The 18,251-nt window shown below is 39.5% G+C and overlaps 1 protein-coding gene across 1 annotated transcript in view; it reads right to left on the bottom strand.

Annotated features, from left to right (window-relative positions):
- The window catches only part of wdr3 (WD repeat domain 3), an 80,874-nt gene extending 63,488 nt beyond the window's left edge, over window positions 1-17,386 (bottom strand). The window contains 2 exon segments of the mRNA XM_028800751.2: window positions 10,712-10,925; window positions 17,219-17,386. Coding sequence (XP_028656584.1) covers window positions 10,712-10,885 — 174 coding nt within the window. The 5' untranslated portion in view covers window positions 10,886-10,925; window positions 17,219-17,386.
- Window positions 17,387-18,251: the final 865 nt, after the last annotated feature.

Below are 18,251 nucleotides of genomic sequence, written 5' to 3'. Positions count from 1 at the left end.
CTGGTGTACTCTGCCAAGCCTGTTTGCACCACATCCATCAAGAGGAAAAAAATTTGCTAAAATCAGGAGAAAAACAAAAGATGGGCAATTTCTGAAAAGAGAACAAGGCCAAACCTTTTATAGTATTTTCTATTCCTAATGTATATGGTCATCTATACCTGCAGAAAGAAGAAGTGGAAGTTGTAGCTCAGCCCTTTGAATTTCCTGTACTTTCTGCACAATACTGCTTGTTCAGAAGAAATCATCCAAAATTGTGCAGCTCAGCAAGTACAGAGACAAGAAATATAAGTTTCTGAGTTAGTCTGTCAATGTAGATGCAATAAGCAGAAGCTGCAGTCCTTACTGGGTAAAAAGCAGAGTAAAGAAGGCTACAACAACAGTACAATTATGAATGACATAAAAAAGGATGGGGCGGCACGGTTGCACAGTGGGTAGCGCTTCTGCCTCGCAGTTTGGAGACCCGGGTTCACATTTTAATTTGAAAATGTGAAAACCTGCAATTAAAGTTAAATCTTTCAAATCTAACAAAACGTAAGTAATATGCTGATGTTAATTTTATCAAATTAAGGTGTGAATTCTAAAATAAACCTATTTCACTAGTGCAAAGCACACAACACTGGCCACTATACTCAATGAATGATGTTCTGAAATCTAAGCAAGCTTAAATGAGAAGTCATACAGGTTACAGAAAAAAAAACTGAATCAATAAATAAGTATGCTTGTTATTAATCAAGAGTACCACATATAGTGCTGAAAATGAAATATAAGAGGCTAAGTATGTACTGGTTGAATTTAATGGACTTAAGGACACAGTAATAGCAAGTGAAAAGTAAGGGAAAAAAATCCATGCCCAATGCTAAAGAAAAAAATAGCAAGCTCATATTTGAGAAGACCAGTGTTTTTAATGAAAGTGAAGGTCTGTCACTTGTGTTGAAAATAGTCAGAGAACCTAAGGCACGTATTTCAATACTATGTGAAAGACCAGCATTGCACCCAGTAATAATATTTGGCTTTACAGGTAGGGTTATCGATCACCAGTAATTCACTGGTGAACATCACCACCACACCTTGCTCCAGAAGCGCATCCCAGTTTTTATCTAAATCCCTCAGCAAGGTTATCTATACTTTTGTTAGAATCAACATGTGGAATCAAGTTTTGGATAAAAATGTCTAATCTCTGCTGTTACACCAGTTCACCAAGGATAACCATACCACAGAGTAGCCATTTGACATAATTGGTAGGATGTCATTAAATATGAAGTGAACCTACATACACTCCATTCACATCAGTATCTGGTAATCAAACATGACATGCACAGAACTGACAAAAGTAAATATAGTTATAAGCTTATACTGTACTTAGGAACAATCTGAAAGGTTTGTTAAAATGTAGTACAGGGTGAGACAAAATTAAGTACCACATCATTGCGCGACGTAGAGCCAGCTGAGTGGGTTGGGGTGGGGGTCCTCAGTCGGCAATATGCCTTGATCCGGTGCGTACCGTGCTTTCGCTGTTAAAGTGTTCTTCAAAAACAATGAGTCCATCATCACTATGCAATGCACCTTCTGAACTCACTTTAGCATTCCTCCTAACGTTGGCATCTCTAATCAAAAAACAATTCTTCAGTGGGTGGCTAAATTTAGAAAGACGGATACTACATTGAACAAAATTTTCAGACCATCCTCGGACTGTACGAACACCTGAAAACATCCAAGCTGTAAAAGGGCATCAATTTTGCAGTCACATAGACACTCTGTGAACAAACATGCATCTGTCTTAGGCATTTCCAACACGTTTTTGAGGAAGATTTTGCAAGAGGACCTTAGTTTCCATCCATACAAAATGATGGTATTGCAGAAACTCACTGAGAGAGACTGGGAAAGCCACAGATAGTTGTGTGCAAACATTCTGCAAGCCATTCCTTGAGATGCCATCATTATGTGCAGTGACGAGGCACATTTCCATTTGAATGGTTGTGCAAATTAGCAAAACGTATGCTACTGGGCTGAAACCAACCTTCGTGAACTCCATCAGAGATCCCTAAACAGTGAGCATGTTACAGTTTGGTGCACCGCTGCAAAATTTGGCATTGTATGCCATTACTTTTTTGAGGAGGAGGGAGCAACAGCCACCTTCACTTCAGAATATTACATTGAAATGCTAGAGAACTTTTTGTGGCCCCAACTGGAAGAAATTGATGTGGTGGATGCCTGGTTTCAACAGGATGGAGCAACAGCTCATGCGGTGTGGAGATCCATGTAAATTTTGTGGGAGATGTTTCCAGGGAAGCTGATCTCCCTGCGTGAAGATGTCAGGTGACCTTCACATTCGCCTGATCTCACTCCGTGTGATTTCTTCTTGCTGGGCTATCTAAAGTCGAAGGTAAACACACACCCCAACTTCAAAACCTTGAAGCCCACAAGGACGCTATCCTCCACGAAATCACCACTATTCCCTTAGAAATGGCCGATTGAGTCACTCGAGTGTTCAGAAATCATCTTGCAGAGTGTATTGCTAATGAAGGCCACTACCTTAAAGACATCATTTTTAAAACTCGGTGAAAAAAATCTATTTTGTATACCCTTTCTTGTGTCATAATGAAATTTACTTTATCTTGTACCATTTGTGTAGGATAAACATTTGAAATGTGGTACAGTAATCCCTCACTTATCGCGGGAGATAGGTTCCAAGGCCGACCGCGATAACTGAATTTCCGCGAAGTAGGGACACCATATTTATTTAAATATTTAACGTGTATTTGGATGTTTTTAAACCCTCCCTGTATTGTTTACAACCCACCCTTTACTCTATTAATAACAGGGACAACTGCTAAGCAATATGAAATCGGTAGATAAGTTTACACTTACTGTATAGCAAAGTACATGTAGCAGCTTGTAGGCGGTCATGACGTCGTCGACCTTGTTGCAAAGATTCCTAAAGCAGATTCCATCCAGACTACTGCCTTATCACATCCACTTGCAACTCGTTTTGCGCCCTGGTTAAAGGACACTGCAGCGGTGTAGCTGTTCCCTTCCTTCAACATATCCAAAACTTTTACCTTTTCTGCAATCATTTGCATCTTCTGTTGGCGCTTGGACACGGCCCCTGAAGCAGGAGCACGTTAATGCTGAATGAGTGAGATGAGACTTCCTGGTTAATGCAGCACTCTGTCGCTGAGCCAATCAGCAGCACACAGGAACTTAACTGCGTGCTCTGATTGGGTAGCTTCTCAGCCATCCGCTAATAGCATCTCTTGTATGAAATCAACTGGGCAAACCAACTGAGAAAGCAAGTACCAGAAGTAAAAAGACCCATTGTCCGCAGAAACCCGCGAAGCAGTGAAAAATCCGCGTTATATATTTAGATATGCTTACATATAAAATCCGCGAAGTCGTGAATCCACGAAAAGTGAACCGCGAAGTAGCGAGGGATTACTGTACTTCTTTTTGGCTCACCCTGTACTTGGAGTATTGTCTTCATTTAAGGGTTTACCAGGTCAAAATGGAAATGATTTTGAACTTACTAAAGGTCTCAGAGCAAATTTTACAAGCACACTAAAAAGAAAGACACACAAAGGCTGGTAGAAGAATACAAAACTTCCAGATTTGCGTGCATGTGACAGGAGACAACTCTTAAGTGAGCAGTAGGGCTTTACTGACCCAAAAAAGGGAGGAGGCAGCCTAATGTTTTTGAATGTCTGGCTTTTGACAGGCCACTATGGGCCTGGAGGTGTTGCAACTTCCACATATACAGGTGCATCTCCATAAATTAAAATATCATCAAAAAGTTAATTTCAGTAATTCAATTCAAAAAGTGAAACTCATATCACTCTGTGTGTACTGAATCTATATAACATATTTTAAGCATTTATTTCTTTTCATTTTGCTGATTATGGCTTACAGTTAATGAAAACTCAAAATTCTTGATAAAACACAGTGGACCAATACCAGCAGATGACATGGATCCCCAAATCATCACTGACTGTGGAAACTTCACATTGGACCTCAAGCAACTTGGATTCTGTGCCTCTCCACTCTTCCTCCAGACTCTGGGACATTGATTTCCACAGTCTAGTCCATTTTCTCCTTAGCCCAGGTAAGACGCCTCTGACGTTGTCTCGGGTTCAGGACTGGGCTGACACAAGGAATGTGACAGTTATAGCCCATGTCCCGGACACATTCTTGAAGCACTGACTCCAGCTACAGTCCACTCCTTGCGAATCTCCCCCAAATTCTTGAATGGGCTATGTTTCACAATCATCTCAAGGCTGTAGGTATACCTGTTGCCTATGCACCTTTTTCTGACACATTTTTTCCTTCCACTCAACTTTCCATTAATATGCTTGGATACAGCACTCTGAACAGCCAGCTTCTTCTGCAATGACCTTTTGTGGCTTACCCTCCTTGCGGAGGGTGTCAATGACTGTCTTCTGGACAACTGTCAAGTCAGCAGTCTTCCCCATGATTGTGTGGCCTACTGAACAAGACTGAGAGAGCATTTAAAGGCTCAGGACACCTTTGAAGGTGTTTTGGGTTAATTAGCTGACTGAAGTGTGACACCATGGGTCTACAATATTGAACTTTTTCATAATATTCTAATGTTATGAGATACTGAATTTTGGGTTTTCATTAGCTATAAGCCATAATCAGCAAAATTAAAAGAAATAAATGCTTGAAATATACATTATATAAATTAATTACACACAGAGTGATAGGAGTTTCCCTTTTTGAATTGAATTACTGAAATAAATTAACTTTTCAATGATATTCTAATTTATGGAGATGCACCTATAATCACTGCCATTCGTTTATTTTATATACTAGGGGCAAAGCCCCCTGCTCGCTTTGCTCGCCAACCCCAGTGTTTGGATTTCCGGATACACACTTTTAAGATTTTTTTTTCTTTGAATTGTTGCTATTTCATTAGTTTCACTTTTATTTCAGAACTTCTGTAAAAACAATATTTGTAATCTTGCCAGTCCCAATATGCTGAATCTTTTTAATGAGGTCAGGACAGGTTTCTCTGTTTGGAATTTCAGCACAGACAAAACAATCTATATCATCAGCAGTTAATAATTTTTTTTTTTACAAAGTAAAAAAGTAAGTAGAGTTCTGCATTGGACTCCTGTCTGTAAAGTCGTGCTATTTACCTCTCACAGTTCCAAAAGTACATGAGGTTACCAAGGTGATACCCCAGCTTTTGTCTAGGTTTTTGTACAAGGGCTAGACAGAACGTTTTTGACTCCTGGGGTAAATTTAGCTTTTTAAATAAGCAGACATATAAATATATATACACTAACAAAGTAACCAATAAATGCATGTGCGGTAAACTCCGTTTTTGAAATTCTCAAGATTCTTTATTTGTCACATGCATAGTTATACAGGACAACACGCAGTGAAATGCATCCTGATCTGCTTATCAAAAACTGTGCAAAGTTAGAAGAATATCAGTTAGATTAAGAAAATGTCATAGATTGAAAGATAACAGTATAGTAGAACATAATAATAAGTATAATTATGTGAATAAAGTAGAATTAAGTGTTAAGGTGCAATAGTGTAGTACAGTAATCCCTCCTCCATCACGGGGGTTGCGTTCCAGAGCCACCCGCGAAATAAGAAAATCCGCGAAGTAGAAACCATATGTTTATATGGTTATTTTTATATTGTCATGCTTGGGTCACAGATTTGCGCAGAAACACAGGAGGTTGTAGAGAGACAGGAACGTTATTCAAACACTGCAAACAAACATTTGTCTCTTTTTCAAAAGTTTAAACTGTGCTCCATGACAAGACAGAGATGACAGTTCTGTCTCACAATTAAAAGAATGCAAACATATCTTCCTCTTCAAAGGAGTGCGTGTCAGGAGCACAGGCTGTCAGAAACAGAGAGCAAAGCAAACAAATCAATAGGGCTGTTTGGCTTAAGTATGCGAAGCACCGCGGCACAAAGCTGTTGAAGGCGGCAGCTCACACCCCCTCCGTCAGGAGCAGGGATAGAGAGAGATAGAGATAGAGATAGAGAGAGAGAGAGAGAGAGAGAGAGAGAGAGACAGATAAAAACAAAGAGTGAAAAATCAATAAGTGCCCTTTGAGCTTTTAAGTATGTGAAGCACCGTGCAGCATGTCGCTTCACTAAGCAGCTGCACACAGAAGGTAGCAACGTGAAGATAATCTTTCAGCATTTTTTAGACGAGCGTCCGTATCGTCTAGGTGTGCGAACAGCCCCCCTGCTCACACCCCCTACGTCAGGATCAGAGAAAGTCAGCGCAAGAGACACAGAGAAAAGTAAGTTGGGTAACTTCTCAGCCATCTGCCAATAGCGTCCCTTGTATGAAATCAACTGGGCAAACCAACTGAGGAAGCATGTACCAGAAATTAAAAGACCCATTGTCCTCAGAAATCCGCGAACCAGCAAAAAATCCACGATATATATTTAAATATGCTTACATATAAAATCCGCGATAGAGTGAAGCCGTGAAAGGCGAAGCGCGATATAGCGAGGGATCACTGTAATTATTGTGCAAAACCAAAGTTAGACTGGTACATAGTTAAATGAGGCAGTTTGTTTGTTTGCGCTACTGCGATCTTTACTTTCTTTTTTTATATTTTCTAATTTTCCTACTTTCATATTTTCATAGTCTCTAACCTGCTCTGCATGTGTTTAGCGTCAACGTTTGTAAACGTCTTTATGAAGTTCTACTTTGTCATTTTACTCATTGTCTTTTAATTCTGAGCCGTACAGTACAATACATAGAACAGAATAAATCCTCAATACAATATAAAAATAAAAATTCTAGAAGTACGAAGTAGAATTTCACATTAGATGATATCACATAATATGATTTGGATTTGTTAAGTCCTGGAGACCTTCCACATCTGAAATAGCGCTAATCCGATGAAAGGACCCCTCATTCCCACGTCCCCATTCATCAGGGATGACTTTACCTTAGGCAGGCAATCTACAATTTAAAGAGATTGTTATTTTCTTGTGAATTGTTACATATGCATTATTTTCACTTTTACTTTAAAAACCTTTGTAAAAACAATACAGTAATCCCTCCTCGATCGCGGGGGTTGCGTTCCAGAACCCCCCGCGAAAGGTGAAAATCCGCTAAGTAGAAACCATATGTTTATATGGTTATTTTTATATTGTCATGCTTGGGTCACAGATTTGCACAGAAACACAGGAGGTTGTAGAGAGACAGGAACTTTATTCAAACACTGCAAACAAACATTTGTCTCTTTTTCAAAAGTTTAAACTGTGCTCCATGACAAGACAGAGATGACAGTTCCGTCTCACAATTAAAAGAATGCAAACATATCTTCCTCTTCAAAGGAGTGCACATCAGGAGCAGAGAATGTCAGAGAGAGAGAGAGAAAAAAGCAAACAAAAATCAATAGGGCTGTTTGACTTTTAAGTATGCAAAGCACCGCCGGTACAATGTAAAGGTAGTCTTTCAGCATTTTTTAGAGGAGCGTCCGTATCCTCTAGGTCAGTGTGCGAACAGCCCCTCTGCTCACACTCCCTCCGTTAGGAGCAGACAATGTCAGAGAGAGAGAGAGAGAGAGAGAGAGACAGAGAAAAACAAACAAACAATCAAAAATCAATACATGCCCTTCGAGCTTTTAAGTATGCGAAGCACTGTGCAGGAAGCATGTCGCTTGATAAAGCAGCTGCACAGAATGGAGCAACGTGAAGGTAATCTTTCAGCATTTTTAGACAAGCGTCCGTATCGTCTAGGGGTGCGAACAGCCCCCCTGCTCACACCCCCTCCGTCAGGAGCAGAGTATGTCAGAGCGAGAAAGCAAACAATCAAAAATCAATACGTGCTGTTTGATCTTTTAAGTATGCGAAGCACCGTGCTGGAAGCATATCGCTTGACAAATCAGCCATATGTAAGCCCAGCAAGAAAGAGAGCAATGTGAAGGTAATCTTTCAGCGTATATTTTGAGGAGTGTCCATATCCTCTAGGGATGTGAACAGCCCCTGTGCTCACAATATATTTGAGGAGTTTTATTTAATACGTAATACACGCTCTGGTTGGATAGCTTCTCAGCCATCTGCCAATAGCGTCCCTTGCATGAAATCAATTGGGCAAACCAACTGAGGAAGCATGTACCAGAAATTAAAAGACCCATTGTCTGCAGAAATCCGCGAACCAGCAAAAAATCCGCGATATATATTTAAATATGCTTACATATAAAATCCGCGATAGAGTGAAGCCGCGAAAGTCGAAGCGCGATATAGCAAGGGATTACTGTACTTGTCCTTTATTTCCTGCCCCGCGCGAGGTTACATCTCTTTCTTCCCAGACGTATAATACTGCTCGTGTTGTGAAAGGTGTTGCGGCTGAACGTACGCTAAGGATATGCCTTTGGATCATTTGCTGTCTTTTTTGCTGCTTGCTAGCTGCCTCTTCTGCCTGTCGCATGTCGTTGTTTTAAGAGCTGGGAACACATGATGCTTGCCTGCCAAAAGCAATCCAACAACTGCTAGCTTAGAGGTCTGTTGACTTGTTTTAACTCTTTTAGGGCGGATGTCGACTTTTGTCGACAGGAGGGGTTGAAGGCGAATGTCGACAAAAGTCGACATCCAGGGATAAAGGGCGACAATTAGCTGTTAATGGCGACAAATCTCACTGTCACGTCACAGGCATTCCCTCTGTGCTTGGAGGAATGCTAGACTCGTTGACTCGGCAAATAAACATTGCGTGTGCGTGAGTTGCGAAATGTAAACAAAGGCAAGATGGCACCGACATGTGAAAAGGCAGCGAAGCAAGTGCAGAAAAGAAAACACTTGGCAGACGTTGTTTTGCGCATTACCGCGGAGTCGGACTCTTGATTTTTCAGAATCGGACTTTATTGGCAGTGATCAGGAGATCGAGCAAGAGAGTTAGAAGCAGGCATCAGCTGATCAGACACCAGCCGATGCCGCGCGAGCGGATCTGCTGCCAGTTGAGTGCCCTCGCGCAGCCGATGCATCTACGGCAAGGTTTGCATGGGATAAATACACATACATTGATCCGTTGAGAGCCGATATGGCTTCCGGAGTTTACAAGACGGCATGGCTTGCTTTTGGACACGACAGATCACCAGCTGCTGTACTTCAGGCTGCTCTCTCCTGATGCTGCTTTTCAGCTACTGTCAGACGAGACAAACAGGTAGGCAGAGATATTTTTTGAATCGCGGGCTGCGTTTGCATCGCATTCTCGTTATTCAAAGTGGAAACCCACAACGAAAGACGAGATGAAGCACGCTGTGGCATTACAAATAGAGATGGGACAGAACTGGTGATATAACTTCAGGGAGCATTGGTCCAAACGTGTTTTGTCCCCTGGTGGCTTAGGTACGTGCTGCTGCAAAGTTTTATTCACTTCTGTAATAAACAGAAGCAAATCCCATGGGGTGAGCCAGGCTATAATGCCATACATAAAGTTCATAAAGTTTCAGAAGATGAAAAGAGGTGACAATACGGTTTTCATGCAGGCAGAAAACTTGGTGGCAGTGGCATGGCACGATGGCAAATGGGTGACTTGTCTCTCTACAGTACACACTAACAATATATGTTAGAAAATGCAGCAACAGACAATTGAAAAATAGGCATCAAAACAACACATAGAGAATTCAGGCTCATACAACATACAAGACAGTGACATATGTCAAAAGTAAATATTTTTTGTTGATTTGATATGTTAAACAATTGCTTTGTGTTCTTTTTTAAAAAATGTTAGTTTTTGGAAAAATATTCAGCCCTGGGAGAAAAGAAACAAAAAAGAAATTAGCCCTAAAAGAGTTAAATGATGGCTCACTGCCTGGTCTTGCGTGACATTGTTAAAGCAATACCTGTCTTTTATTACTGGCCCTGGGCGTGTTTGAAATCTTTCTTGCAGGATGTATAACACTGCTCGCGTTCGGAAGGGGGGGGGGGGGGTTATAGCTGCTGTCACGCTGCCCTTCGATCTCTTTAAAGCCTGTACAGCTGCTGTCCTTTTTGCTACGGCCCTGGGACAATCTCTTGGCACCAAGTCTCATATTTACGGTTCCCGCGAGACGCACCGTGGTAAGTCTCCTTGGTCTCGCGGGTCTTTTAAATGTCTTTTGAGATTATCACATATCGTAGCCTTGCATTTGCTTTCCATTCCAGGATTTCCTTTTATATAGAGAGAGATATATATTAGCCACACATGTGCGCTTGGGACCAGAAAATGGCAATCCCACGCCAGGCCAGGGGGCAGCAGGTTGCACTAAACCTCTCTCTTTTCTCTCAGTAGACCAAATACGAGAAATCCTACCCATCCCAGCCGTGAGGACGTCACTTCCTGGGAACCGACTATAAAAACCCCTTATCCTTCATATTCAAACAGTTCTACTTTGGACTCAAATCTGTACACGTTGTACTCAACTCAAAGCCTTTTGCAGCCAGGGACACTATACAGGTGGCTGCCCCAAACCTTTGCTGTTTGTCCAATCATTTATTTATATATACACATATATATACATATATATACATACATACATAAAAAAGGGAGACTTTATTGGTTGGAGGGAATATATAAAAAAAATATTCAAGGACATTTTCTCTGAAGTAACTGAAAATTACCAGATATTGCTTAAAATCAATAATAAAAAGGAAAACTCAATTATAATTATGTCATTGCCACATAAATTGTTCTAACCATTATATTAAAGACTGCAATTAAAAACTAACTTACCTTCTCTCCTTTTCTTGTATCCCATATAAAGACATGCTCACAGGCTGCAGCTGCAACATATCGTCCTTTTTCTCCCCCTCTTAGAGTTACAAACACAATGTTTGACTTCTGGTTTCCAATGACACCAAAAACACCACTAGCCACATAACGCAAATACTGCTTGGTTAAACCCATGATAGCTCAATGCAGTTTTTAAAGGGAGATGATTGGTTACCTGAAAAAGAAATATTTTTACATACTGTACTATTACAACATTGTACAATCAAAATGTATAATTGTAAATTAACTGAAAAGGGCAAAATTTAAAGATTTGTTTTCACTTTTCTGCAATATAAACACACTGCCACTGTAATAAAATAAATTAATTTGTATTTTACATGTACTAGGCATTTCAGTAATTCAGGTCAATTTATTTTTATGTATGCTGTATAGGAGTGAGACAAGGCCAATGATAACAGAATGTGAAACAAAGTTTGAAAAAATGGAAATAAAAATGGTAAAATGTATTTCTGGAGTGTGACAGAATTAGAGAAAGACCAATGCAGAATTAAGAAAAAGATTCCGTAGACGTGAAAGGTGCTGTGCCGAAAAGAAACAAACTAAAGTGGTTTGGGCAGGTAGAACAAAAGGCAGGATGACTATGAGAAGAGATGGACCAAGACAGAAGTGGAGGAGATGAGGCAGAGAGGGTGGACGTAGCAGATGCCGTTCAAAGTAGTGACAGGTGATACGAAAAGAATGAATCCCAAGGGCCCTGAAGCATGTAGTAAAAGATTTGGGGGCAACCAGCTAAACTGGCTAAATCCAAAAAATGACCAGATGAAGAAGTACACATGGATAGATGAGAAGAAGAGGCTGAAGATGTGGAAGTGGCAATATATGATATAAACTGGAAATGTTTCAAGGTTTAAAGTAATCTGCAATTTGCACCAATTTCTTAATTGATGTATAGTAGGCCTATCTTTGTGCATCCATAAAAAAGTAAATAAATGGTGTTATCCTGTTATATAGCATCTTGCACGTTATAAAATGCCACAAAACATAACAGAAGGCAAGAAAAACTGCAATTAATAGGTTAAAGTGGTCATTTAGACAGATGTCATTATCTTGTAACCTTGGGCATACTCAGAGATTATTGGTTGTAAAGATTTTATTTATTATGAACATGTTCTTCTTAAGTTTGCATATGCTGGGTTTATGTCCAAATGTCTGCTGATGGCGTTCTCATTTGATAGCCAAGATTCGGCCAGCTCTCTGGCACTTTTGGTATTGGCCTTAAATCTTACTTGTACATTATCCCAGTTAAATGTATGTCCTGTTGATTTAGTATGCGTATAGATCAGTGATCTGCGTTTCGTGTTTCTGCTGTCGATTTCTTGTTTTTAGCATTAAAGAGGACCGTGCACAGATTGTTTGTGGTTTTGTGTGCGAAACGCAGTTTATTGCATTCCATTCAATTCTTGCCCAGCTGTATACATAGGACAAACATCAAAAAGAACTGCAACACATATACAGGAACATCGCAATGCCGTCAGAAAAAAGGACTCACGATCACTGATCTATACGCATACTAAATCAACAGGACATACATTTAACTGGGACAATGTACAGTGGAACCTCGGTTCACGACCATAATTCGTTCCACAACTCTGGTCGTAAACCGATTTGGTCATGAAATGAAGCAATTTCCCCCCATAGGATTGTATGTAAATACAATTAATCCGTTCCAGACCATACGAACTGTATGTAAATATATATATTTTTTAAGTTTTTAAGCACAAATATAGTTAATTAAACCATAGAATGCACAGCGTAATAGTAAACTAAATGTAAAAACATTGAATAACACTGAGAAAACCTTCAACAACAGAGAAAACTAACACTGCAATAGTTCGCGCTATAGCGCTACCAACCGCTGGCTAAAAACACTTTTTTTTTTTTTAATGAGTTTTAAGCACAGGGAAAAAAATTAACATTTGAAAAAATCCATAATTTAATAAACCACCAAGAAGAGTAACATTGCAACAATGCACGCTACGAACCGATCGCTGTAAACAGAAGTGAAAACAAAATCAAGCCCAGTGCATTCTTTAACTGCCTTCCTACCTTATGCGTCCAGCTCTCTCTCTCGCGCTGCCTGTGTGTGTGTCTGTCTCTCTCTCGCGCTGCCTGTGTGTGTGCGTCTGTTTCTGTCTCTCTGCGCTGCCTGTGTGTGTGCACGGCTCTCTCTCTCACGCTGCATGTGTGTGTGTGTGTGTGTGTGTGTGTGTGTCGCGCTCTCTCTCTTGCTCGCTGCACAGGAAGAGACTGAACATGTACAAACTGAAAGGGAAACTGGGTTGTTCGTATACCGAGTGTGTGGTCGTGAACCGAGGCAAAAGTTTAGCGAACTTTTTGGTCGTAAACCGATTTGTACGTGTACCGAGACGTTCATGAACCTAGGTTCCACTGTACAAGTAAGATTTAAGGCCAGTACCAAAAGTGCCAGAGAGCTGGCCGAATCTTGGCTATCAAATGAGAACGCCATCAACAGACATTTGGACATAAACCCAGCATATGCAAACTTAAGAAGAACATGTTCATAATAAATAAAATCTTTACAACCAATAACCCTGCCCCCTGTTCACACTGACTTAGCCCCCCCACGTAACTTTTGCTATATATTGCCTTTGATTCTTGTAAGTCTAAGCATTATCCTCTGATGGTAGAGGCTGAAAGCTCAGGAATAAAAACTACTTTATAATACGCGATTCATTTTCTCCCTTTGTGGATCTCCAGCTGCAAATATGCAAACCGTGTCACAGACCTTCTCTTCCATATATATATATATATATATATATATATATATATATATATATATATATACAGTCATATAAAAAAGTTTGGGAACCCCTCTCAGCCTGCATAATAATTTACTCTACTTTCAACAAAAAAGATAACAGTGGTATGTCTTTCATTTCCTATGAACATCTGAGTACTGGGGTGTTTTCCGAACAAAGATTTTTAGTGAAAAAGTATTTAGTTGTATGAAATTAAATCAAATGTGAAAAACTGGCTGTGCAAAAATTTCGGTCCCCTTGTAATTTTGCTGATTTGAATGCATGTCACTGCTCAATACTGAATACTGATTACAACACCAAATTGGTTGGATTAGCTTGTTAAGCCTTGAACTTCATAAACAGGTGTGTCCGATCATGAGATATAAAGGTATTTAAGGTGGTCAATTGCAAGTTGTGCTTCCCTTTGACTCTCCTCTGAAGAGTGACAGCATGGGATCCTCAAAGCAACTCTCAAAAGATCTGAAAACAAAGATTGTTCAGTATCATGGTTTAGGGGAAGGCTACAAAAAGCTATCTCAGAGGTTTAAACTGTCAGTTTCAACTGTAAGGAATGGAATCAGGAAATGGAAGGCCACAGGCACAGTTGCTGTTAAACCCAGGTCTGGCAGGCCAAGAAAAATACAGGAGCGGCATATGCGCAGGATTGTGAGAATGCTTACAGACAACCCACAGATCACCTCCAAAGAAATGCAAGAACATCTTGCTGCAGATGGTGTATCTGTACATCGTTCTACAACTCAGCGCAATTTGCACAAAGAACATCCGTATGGCACGGTGATGAGAAAGAAGCCCTTTCTGCACTCACACTACAAACAGAGTCACTTGTTGTATGCAAATGCTCATTTAGACAAGCCAGATTCATTTTGGAACAAAGTTCTTTGGATTGATGAGACAAAAATGGAGTTATTTGGTTATAACAAAAAGCGCTTTGCATGGCGGAAGAAGAACACTGCATTCCAAGAAAAACACCTGCTACCTACTGTCAAATGTGGTGGAGGTTCCATCATGCTGTGGGGCTGTGTGGCTAGTTCAGGGACGGGGGCCCTTGTTAAAGTCGAGGGTCGGATGAATTCAACCCAATATCAACAAATTCTTCAGGATAATGTTCAAACATCAGTCACAAAGTTGACGTTACGCAGGGTGTTGGATATTCCAACAAAACAATGACCCAAAACACAGTTTCAAAATCTACAAAGGCATTCATGCAGAGGGAAAAGTACAATGTTCTGGAATGGCTGTCACAGTCCCCGGACTTGAATATCATTGAAAATCTATGGGATGATTTGAAGCAGGCTGTCCATGCTCAGCAGCCATCAAATTTAACTGAACTGGAGAGATTTTGTATGGAAGAATGGTCAAAAATACCTCCATCCAGCCAGAATCCAGACACTCATTAAAGGCTATAGGAGGTGTCCAGAGGCTGTTATATGTGCAAAAGGAGGCTCAACTAAGTATTGATGTAATATCTCTGTTGGGGCGCCCAAATTTATGCCCTTGTCTAATTTTGTTATGATGCATATTGCATATTTTCTGTTAATCCAATAAACTTAATGTCACTGCTGAAATACTACTGTTTCCATAAGGCATATCATATATTAAAAGGAAGTTGCTACTTTGAAAGCTCAGCCAATGATAAACAAAAATCCAAAGAATTAAGAGGGGTTCCCAAAATTTTTCATATGACTGTGTATAATATATATATATATATATATATATATATATATATATATATATATAATTAAAAATCTTTAACAGCATACCTTTCATATTTAAGTAAAACCAGATCCAGAGTCTACATGTGTTTTTATCCAGGTTTTGTTGTGGTCCTCACATGTTAAAGATGTGTATGCCAAGTTAACTACTGACTCTATTATGTGAATGTAATTGTAAGTGTGTGGGTATGCCCTGGGATGAACCTATCTTACACCTAACACTGCCCAAATAGGCTCCAGACTTTTGCAACCCTGAGTTCAATTAAGTAGATATGAAAATAGAAGGACCATTAGAAGTTTTCACACCTTTTATATCCTGCATTATTTAAAAAGTGACCTTAATTGTACTTTACACATTTATTTGACATATTGTACTAAGACCTCCATGTTTTTAACTTTTTGAACAATATACAGACTTCTAAAATTCACTTTACTGTCAGAAAGCATGCTATTATTATTTAGTCATTTGGCTGACACCTTCATCCAAGGTGATTTACAATATTTTGAGATACAATTGGTTACATTTCTTTTTGTTCCCCCCCCCAATTAAAGCACAGGCAGGTGAAGTGACTTGTTCAGGGTCACATAGTGTCTGTAGCAGGGCTCGAACCTAAACACTCAGGATTTGAAGTCCAAAGTGTAAACCACTACACCACACAGCAGCTTCAACTGTTATGAAACTATGTATATGTGATCAGTACATTTTTGCAGTCGGTTGCACTGAATGGTACTTTTTTATTGTACTGTTCAACTGTTGATAATAGTATTTCAAGCAAGTTCAATTCCATCATCTCCAATCTCACGGTGTTTTACCTTACTTAAAAAATTTTAAAGTATTCATAAATAAGGAATGAACTTTTAAAACATTAATGACACGAGATGTTCATAATGTAAACATAACATTCCCAGACCTACTTAATGCAGTTTAAAGACGATGGGGTCAGCTCCTATCCTTACAGCATTTAGGTGTAAGACAAGTAACAGTACTTGAGAGGATGCCAGTCCAGAGCTGGGCTCACTCCCACAAACCCATGCATAGGCCGATTTGGAATCATCAAGTTCCCTACCCTGCACATCTTTGTAAACAGAGAAGAAAGAGAGTACTCTGAGGAAAACTAAAACAGACATATGGACAATTTGGAGCTCTGCACAGATAACACTGGGGGAGGAGGGGGATTCAAACACAGATCTAGTCACTGCACCTACTATCTCAAACCTGTTTAATCCAATCAAGAGTCCAGGAGAGAAACACGAAGTGATGGCGGTGTATACTGGCAGCATCAGGTAAGACGAAGTAGCTATCTATCTATTCATTTAATACGAGTTTGGAAAACACTATTAGAAAAGTTTTTATAAAGGTTTTGTAGATTTATCCGTCCATCCAAACACATCTTGCTCAGTGCACAAATGACATGACCGATCGATCGTATCTTTGTAACAAATGTTAACTATTTTTGCAGACTTTCTGTCTAACTAAGATGTTCCATTTTCTATTATAAATCTTAACTACTGCGCCACCATATCATCACTACTCATCTACGGTATAACAGAGTTATGAAGTTTACTTTGCCAACTTAAGTAAACTTAAATAAGAATGAGTAACTAGACAAAAAACTGAGGCATGAATGCAGTTGCCAATAACAATACTAACCTTTCTTAATATGAACATCGCTGTCCACTTATTTACACTGAAGCTTTTTAGTTGATATTGTATGCATTTTTTATACATTTATAATTTACAGTATTAGCAAAATATATATTTTGTAAAACTAAGCGTCTTACTGAAATCCCACATTGCTTTACATCAATGATAACGCATAACATGTAATGACAAATGTTGGAGAAAGGGTTTCTATAATTTCGAAAGCTCGGACCTTCCATTCCTGGTCAGACAAACAAGCACCCACGTGTCCAGTGACCACAAAACGTTTAACTAACTGAAACCATTTACTTACCTAAAATCATATAGAGAAAAATGTCTCATCAAGATAAAACACTCTTTAATCATAGCAATGAGGATTTATCGAAAATAAAAGGTAGTTTTGCGTGTTGCTAGCAGTGATCACCCATGACCACGGCGCTGACACGAGTTGTAGACTTCAACAGGGAGGTGCGCAGACCCAATCAGCTGAACATCGAGGAGTCGAGCTAAAGCCGCGCCTGCGCGCTGCGTGTAACTGCTCCCGAGATTTCAGCACAACACAAAAGACACATACGATAACCATTTCAAACCCGGTTCTTTAGTAATAGTGCAGGGTTAGGGGACTGGCAGCTTAAATACATTAGTTATGGAATTACATTAACAAATATCAATTCGTCATTCAGTTTATACAAATTAGTAAGTAACAAAAATGTGAAAACTAAAAAAATAACATTTGTTTCTACCAGTTCATATATATTAAGTGTTAATTTAAATTTGTTTTTAATGTTTGTTTAATTTGTTTTTTTGTTTCTCAAAAGAGAGGTTACTGTCAAAGATAACACCAAGATTGCGGACTTGAGGTTTGCAAAAGACAGAGAAAGAGCCGAGAAGTCCAAGACCAATTTGTGCTTTAGCTGATGGACCCACTATAAGCACTTCCATTTTATTTTGATTCAGATCAAGAAAATTATTAGCCATCCAGGATCTTAGTTCAAAAAGACAGTTGTGCAGTTGATTTATTGCAGAGTTGCAGACGGGAACATAAACCTGTGTATCATCAGCATAGCAGTGAAAAGAAATGTCCGCACTTTCAAAGCTTCAAGAGGGTTCCAGATCTTCAATTTCTGTCATGTCTGTCAGCACATTTGAAACTCCATGGCGGAAAAAACCATAAAACCAGCCCTGATGTCATCCATACATCTGTTCTAGAGGCTTTCAAGGAATGGAGTCAATCGTTGCAGTTTTAAAACAACATAGTGATCCATCCTAGATGGGGCAGTAGTCCAGTATTAGGCTAAATGGACTTCACTTGTGCCCAATGCTGAAATCCTATTGTGGACTAAGAT

The sequence above is a fragment of the Erpetoichthys calabaricus genome, chromosome 4 (genome assembly GCF_900747795.2).
Source record: "Erpetoichthys calabaricus chromosome 4, fErpCal1.3, whole genome shotgun sequence".
Classification (NCBI taxonomy): Eukaryota; Metazoa; Chordata; class Cladistia; order Polypteriformes; family Polypteridae; genus Erpetoichthys; species Erpetoichthys calabaricus.
Note: the sequence above shows the minus strand (reverse complement) of the source record. Positions and strands in the feature narration are given on the sequence as shown.